The 7,222-nt window shown below is 26.5% G+C and overlaps 1 protein-coding gene and 1 pseudogene across 1 annotated transcript; one reads left to right on the top strand and one right to left on the bottom strand.

The window, feature by feature from the left end:
* Positions 1-195: 195 nt before the first annotated feature.
* LOC119686558 lies at positions 196-316 on the bottom strand (annotated as a pseudogene).
* Positions 317-1,395: 1,079 nt separating this feature from the next.
* On the top strand, positions 1,396-3,697 carry LOC119685148 (dynein regulatory complex subunit 3-like). The gene is made up of 7 exons (XM_038099358.1): positions 1,396-1,536; positions 1,599-1,779; positions 1,851-2,134; positions 2,199-2,377; positions 2,441-3,017; positions 3,069-3,403; positions 3,502-3,697. Exons 1-7 carry the CDS (start codon positions 1,534-1,536, stop codon positions 3,647-3,649), a joined length of 1,707 nt encoding a protein of 568 aa, XP_037955286.1. The 5' UTR covers positions 1,396-1,533; the 3' UTR covers positions 3,650-3,697.
* The last annotated feature ends 3,525 nt before the right edge of the window (positions 3,698-7,222 follow it).

Raw genomic sequence — 7,222 nt, 5'->3', positions numbered from 1 at the left:
AACGGGTAATAGTTTATGCCTAAATTACTTACATGTAGTAAAAAAAGCATATATCTTAGCGCTAACTTACTGCACCCATAATTCAAAATATATAAACATAGATGAAAACCTTTACACAAAAAATATAAAGGAACAAGCCAGAAATATCTATTACAAATCTGTATTGGTATAACATACTTGAAGTAACATTTAAATAAAAATTTGAGATCTTTGTACAGTATAACATTTGTTGTCCTCCGATGGAGGATCTATCAGATGTTAAGCTTATAAGAACAGATACTACACTTTGATCTTAGCCATAAGGTCGAGAAGCGACCTTTGTACAGTATAATATACTAAATAATAGGTCATATCGTAAAACAAAAGCGGATTACTAGTTTAATATGATGGTATGATAGATGTGTTTTAGATAATACTTTAGAATTCTATAACTACATTTTTCTAAGTATACTGCTTACGTAATATATTATATGTAGGTATTCCCTGTAATAGAACTAAATTCGGTGAACTTTCAATTAAGAAACTATTTATCTGGAAATATTCCTCGAGTCATATGGTGTTATGAAGATATGCTAGTAATTACTGTGCCGTATTCTATAACTCGCAACAACAAGATTCCAACAAGGTCACTTGAACATAAAGGAATGAATGAGTTCGCTTAAACTAGCTTGGTAGGATATACACTGAGCATTGTTATATACACAAGATAAGTACACTCAAGGGCAAATAAATTGAATACGAGAGAAATGATTAGAGTTAGCTCAAAGTGATCAGTGAAAACCGGTCATATTGTCAAAAGTTCTATATTACTAAAAACCTTTCTGTTTTAATAGAAATCAAAAGTTCTATATTAGCAAAAAGCTTTCTGAAATGGTAGAAATTAAGTATCAATTGTTAAACAGAGCAATACTTAATACTTTGTGAACAGAAACAATGTTGCATGCGTTGCGGAGGTTAGCACTACTTTAAACATTTTAGGACATATTATTTGTGCCAGTAATTTAGGCTATAAATGTAGAATTGCTACAGTCATCTTTCTGGTGCATAATGTCAAAGTTCGTTAAACGATGTTATATTTGGGTTTTATCTTTTCTTATTTCATTTTGATTAGAAGTCATCATAAGTATTTTCAGGAAAATACGTACATATATATTATTTTTAATAGAATGTTGTGACAATAATGTGTTTCAGTATAGACCAGAGTATAGTTATCGTTAAGAATAAAATACTTTTTATAGCCTACAAGCATACAATAGTGACCTGTGAATTTATCTGCACTTTGAACGATACTAAAATTTAAAAATTAAAGTAAGCCGTGATTTTAATAATTTTTTTTTATATTGTACACTAATTTTCAAAATATAAAAACATTATTGTTAATCAATATTACATTTTTGTGTTCCTTTATCTTTTGATTTTGATTTAATTATACTTCTTAAGTTGATCTAATGTACAAGACAATGACAATATATATTTATATAGAGGAATAGAAAATTATTGAACTTTTTTCAGTTAAACAAACCACCAATAAAAATGGTAAGTTCTATTTACACAAATTTTTCAGATACTATAGAAATATGTATATATATATATTATAGTTAGCCCAAAAAAAGGATCCCGTAGATGTTGTTATATTTCCACAATATGAGCCATTAGTTATAAACCAGAAAGTTATTCTGGATGCATATTTAAATGTATTTGTTGGTGAAAAGCAACGTCTGCATAATTTGGAAGAAATCAGGTTTGAGGATATTCAAACATTGCGCTTGGAATTTAAAAGTAAGCATTCATTTATTTAATATATTGTATTATAAGATATTAGTTATAAATCGTTAAATAAACATTCTCAGATATCTTACGGATTCGACAATTTGAGATATTGCCTAATCTTACTACACTTGTATTGTCTGGCAATAATATTGAAAATATAGAATGCTTAGAAAAAGTAACATCACTGAAGGAACTAGATCTAAGTTTTAACAAAATAGAGAGAATTGAAAACTTAGATACGTTAGTTAACTTAAAGAGACTTCTACTAGCACATAATTTAATCCCAAAAATAGAAAATTTAGATAATTTGGTTGAGTTGAAAATACTTAGCCTAAGCTACAATAAGATTAAAACAATAGATGGGGTAAATAAACTAATATTTTATTGTAAATAAATTTCCGAGATCTAAAAATGTACTAAATTTACAGTTAGATCGTTTACGTTTCTCTAAAAATTTCAAAGCAATAAGTTTGGAAGGCAATCCTATAGCTAGTAATTCGGATATTGATTTGAAATACTATACGATCACAATACTACCGAACTTAGAATATTATGATTTCCAATACATAACTATCAAAGATCGACAGTTGGGGCTTGAAAAATATATGTAAGTAATGTAAAAGATAAGTAAGTAAGTAAGATTTTATTAATATCTAATATTTGTTTTAAGTTATCGACTGCGTGCGATTGAAGCAGAACAAGAGGATGAAGTGAAACAACGTTACGAAGCTGAGAAGGAAATATCTGATGCTGAGAAGTTGATGGGAGCTTTTGTAGAACACTTAAATGGTCATCAACTTTTCCGTTCACTATGGGAAAATGATGAAGATGGTCGTATACTTTTAAGCATTGGTGATGCTGCAGATGAAATAGTTACAGAATATGACGAGAAGATGTTTGAATTAACGCAGGAAATATATAAACATGGTTTGGAGAAATATCACGAGCGTTGTTTAGAGGAGGAGGAATTTGCTGAATGCGTTGATGAATGTAACAAAGGTTTTCAAGAGACATGTCAATTTGAAATTGAGGAATATATAGCATATACAGATAAGTCAATAGAAAAAAGCGCTCCAATTCTAAGAAAATTGGAGAAATTTTTATTGGATGGTGGAGACGAAGAATCTTTAGAATTTGCAACTATAATTCTTCGTATTGATGAGATTATGGAAAAATTTAAAGAAAAAACTGATGAAGTATGGATAATTCTGATGACAGTTGAACTACATTTACATGAATCTATTGAAGTACGAAACACATTTATTTTTAGATTTTTTAATTTTTATAAATTGTTTAAGGACACAATTACATTATTTGGACGAAATTTATATGACTTAATATCAAAATTTGTGGAGTATGTGCAATCATATTTTTCTCAACTTCGGGATGTGGTGCATACTTTTGTGAATAATTTGCAAGACGAGGTCTCTGAGTATTTAATAAATACGATAGGAACAGAAGAGTATGAAAATGTTTTACCAGAACTAAAACACTGTATGGAAGATCGCGATGCTCTTGATAATTTATTAGCAGGTATGAAAGACGTACATACTGGACGGATTGACGAACGTGAAGATCGTTTAATAACTCGAAGTAGGGAATATGTTGAAAAACTAATTGAAGAGCTGAAATTGTTAGTAATAATTGTATTTACCTTACTCTGCTATATATATTTGTAAATATACATATATGTATACATATAGAGAATGTAATGTGTTTTAAAATTTACAGAAAGGAGGAAGAAAGACATGGACATAAAATTCTGGAAATTAATGAATTTATCGACTACACTACGGACAGATGGGATGTTTTTCGTGACGAAATTAGAGAAGATTATTTAAGATATGGTGACAAAGATAATTCGGTTAGTTCAAAATAAATTTGGCAGTGATATATTTAATTGTAAATGACATATTTTTATACTAAAGCGACATTTAAAAATAAAATATAAGAATTTATTTTTATAATAAATATTAATATTTTTCACATGTGTATTCGTGTATATAAAATAATGCTGTGAAGAAACGCATACAGTCGAAACATTTTGTAGTAATTAAATATTTAATTAAACTTACAAATTGCAGAGAATGTATTAAAATTAAATAAGGATGTCTAATTAAAATCTAAAAATTTGAACAAATTAATAATAACTAGTAATTTTATAAAAATAAAATGAGATATTATGTACGTTAGATTAACAGGGAGTGCGGTTCAATAGCTATAAAATTATAGCTGACTAAATTAAAAGAAAAGTCCTTTAAAAATATTTAATGTTATAAATATGAATCTAAGAAGTATACAAAAATTGTAAAATACTTATTAATATAAGGAAAAATTATTAGAATTGTTTTACATATATAAATTTTTAAAGACATATTTAGAAAAGTTAATAGGTTTAAAACTGATAATAAATTGTGATTGGAAAAAGTATTTGGAAATAATATAATGTTCTTTCAAATATAAAGTTGGGGAGACGATAAAAATATTAAGAGGTGTTTTAGCAACATATTTATATATTTCATATATATAAACAATCGTTTGTCGAAAATAGTTGCATTGTATTGTTTAAATAATAGAATATAATAATGAACATTAGTATTATTAAGTAAATAAGCATTGCCACTAAATACAGTTGTAAAATATGCGATTGAACTGTTTGTAAATTGGAGATAAAAAAAGGAACAAATATATATATAAAAGATTGAGCGGTAAGAAACGGCTAATATAGAGAGACATACAGCAAATTAATAAGAAACTATTTGATTTATGAAAATAAATATAATTTTAATTTTAAATATTTTTTAAACATATTGAGAACTATTACAGTTATAGTAAGTACTAAAGGTAAGTGGAACCAGCATGCTGTATCCAGTTTTACAAATGTAAAACGCAATATTCTGTAACTTCTTATAGAATATTTAACGGATATTCAATATGTTTGACCTAGTCACTTTTGAGTTATTAATTGCATGTTTTCTTTTAACCGTGATCTTTCAAACTTCCAAACCAGGGAATTCTTTATGTATTTATAACGAATAATATTAGAACGTATAATTACATCTTATTGAATTAAAACTACTGTAAAATGACATCTTTCATATGTATATTTTCCTATAAACTATTCTATAAACACATACTTTTGATTCATTCTTTCGTTTCAAAACATCGAAAATGTTTTAAGCTAACTGGTTTATTTATTAAAAAATATATTAAAATAAATATATTAATTATGTTATATTAATTAATAATATATAATTATATTATATTAATTATACTAATATTATATTATATATAAACATAATAATATATTATAATAAATGCAATTAGATATTATATATGTGACATGTAATATATAATATGTAATATGCACAAATATTATAAATTTACTTATATGTATATTTGAAAACAGTTTTAAGTATGTGTTTTATTTTAATAAATAATTTTTAGCATATTTTCAAACAATTTATATATACATATATATAAACTTATATTCATATATATTATGAAAATGATGGTGTTTTCATTTTATGAATAACGTATACAATTCTGTTAAGTTTGTCTTTTTCTGAGGCAACAGTAACAGTGAACATAATTGGTTTGCAGAATAGATAATGTTAATGTTAATTAATAATGTTAATTGCTGATTATGTTAACTCGTTTTATAGTGTATGTATGTATGCAGTATGTTTAATATAAATTAAAATTTATATTAACTGTGAAGTAATTAATTGTTTGAAACATATATATTATATATATATTAAATGTATTAAATATTGATTTAAATAAACTCCTATTGGATTCTCATCTTCTGTTGCATTCACTATGCAAAAATAGTGACGTCTTGCAGTGTTTCTTTTCGGTGAGTTTTCTGAATTTCCTTTGACTTTAGAAGCATTTAAATTAATTTTGTAAATTAATTTTATTTTTTGATGTAACAATGAAGTTTTGGTATCTGGTCAAACAAAACGCAAGCAACATATATAACTCGAAATTATAGGTGGTTTAGATTGGCTATACGCGTAGAGGACCTGAAAAAAAATTACCTTAACACGAGTTGTGTTGGATGGCCCTCCAGAAAAACATGGCGTCTAACTGATTAAAAAATTGATGTTAATGGATATATGTCATATGATATCATAAGAACATTGCCAAATGGAATATGATTTAGATCGATTATGGATGTAATAAGGCAGTAAATAAGTATTTCATTTTAATTAGGTACTAAGTAAATAAATGATATAAGTAAATATTGTATTCAATATTTACTGAGGGTAAATATTGCGAGCTAGACTTAAAGGAATTACAATACTAGACAACCCTTGAAAATATTTTTATTATTTATTATTATTTTTATTATTATATATTATATTTTTATATTAATAGAGTCCAATTAATTTTTCAGCACAGACACTTTCGCGAATAGAAGGATCACTTATCTTATTTGATGATAAAATATTTTTGTTAATACATGTTTGAAGGTTATAACTCTGCTCGTAGATTAGTTAATAAAATTAATTAGTGTATATAATATTAATCAGTTATTAAGTTAAATTAAAAAATTTCTCGGATAGTGAGAATGCAAATCTTATAATTTCTAATAGCGACATTAATCTAATAATCTTATTTTGATATATATTTCAATCTATATTTATTTTCGATCGTTTTTGTAAGTCAGTTATCTTCAAGTTACGTGGAATCAAATTGTCTATTTGTTTACACTCCTTCACTATATGTTGCCCTAATCCGGGCTTGTTTCAGGTTTTCAGTCGCTTATCTGGCTCCTTTTTTTTATCTGTTTCATCTCATCCTTGTTTCATCTTTGAGGTTTGCTTGTGTATATAAGTCTTAATCGGTATAAATAGTTTATCATAATCCTACAAAACTTATTGCATTTAAATACTCATTATTACTTTTTCATAACCCACAAACCGTTTTTATATGCATGTCGTATTATTTTCAGTAATGTAATATAAAAATAAATAATTTGTTTATTTTTTTATTATCTCTAAATTTGATCTGCAAATAATTGTGATTATTAATAATTTTTGCATAGTTTTAAGAATTTTCATTTAATAAATCGTTTATGTTAAGACGCTATTATTATTATTATTGTTAGGGGATTTGGACTGCGACCGTCTATTGTGCCACTTTCTGGGTTTAGAGTAGGTCTCTAAGCCCTGTTGCTTTAATAAAAGGTAGTATAGAACCTATTTTACGGAGTTTTATTGCCTTTTCCGTAAGAATATATATTCCCAGAAGTCTATTCCATATGTGCATTAGCGTAGGGCATTCTAACAGCACATGTGTGGCCAGCCTTGTAAGGTGGTGTTTTAGTCTACAGTGCCCCACAGTCTACAGTGTGACAGATTTAATAGTTTACTGTGTTCTATTGTCTGTTATAATATGCCAGTGAAATGTCTGTATAACACAAATGTGATCTTTACTCTGTTAT

The sequence above is a fragment of the Teleopsis dalmanni genome, chromosome 2 (genome assembly GCF_002237135.1).
Source record: "Teleopsis dalmanni isolate 2A chromosome 2, ASM223713v2, whole genome shotgun sequence".
Classification (NCBI taxonomy): Eukaryota; Metazoa; Arthropoda; class Insecta; order Diptera; family Diopsidae; genus Teleopsis; species Teleopsis dalmanni.
Note: the sequence above shows the minus strand (reverse complement) of the source record. Positions and strands in the feature narration are given on the sequence as shown.

Excerpts from the sequence above, each read along its gene's own strand:
- LOC119685148 (XM_038099358.1), top strand. Across the intron at positions 1,780-1,850 it reads ATTGCGCTTGGAATTTAAAA|ATATCTTACGGATTCGACAA; the intron begins GTAAGCATTCAT and ends AAACATTCTCAG. Across the intron at positions 2,135-2,198 it reads AGATTAAAACAATAGATGGG|TTAGATCGTTTACGTTTCTC; the intron begins GTAAATAAACTA and ends CTAAATTTACAG.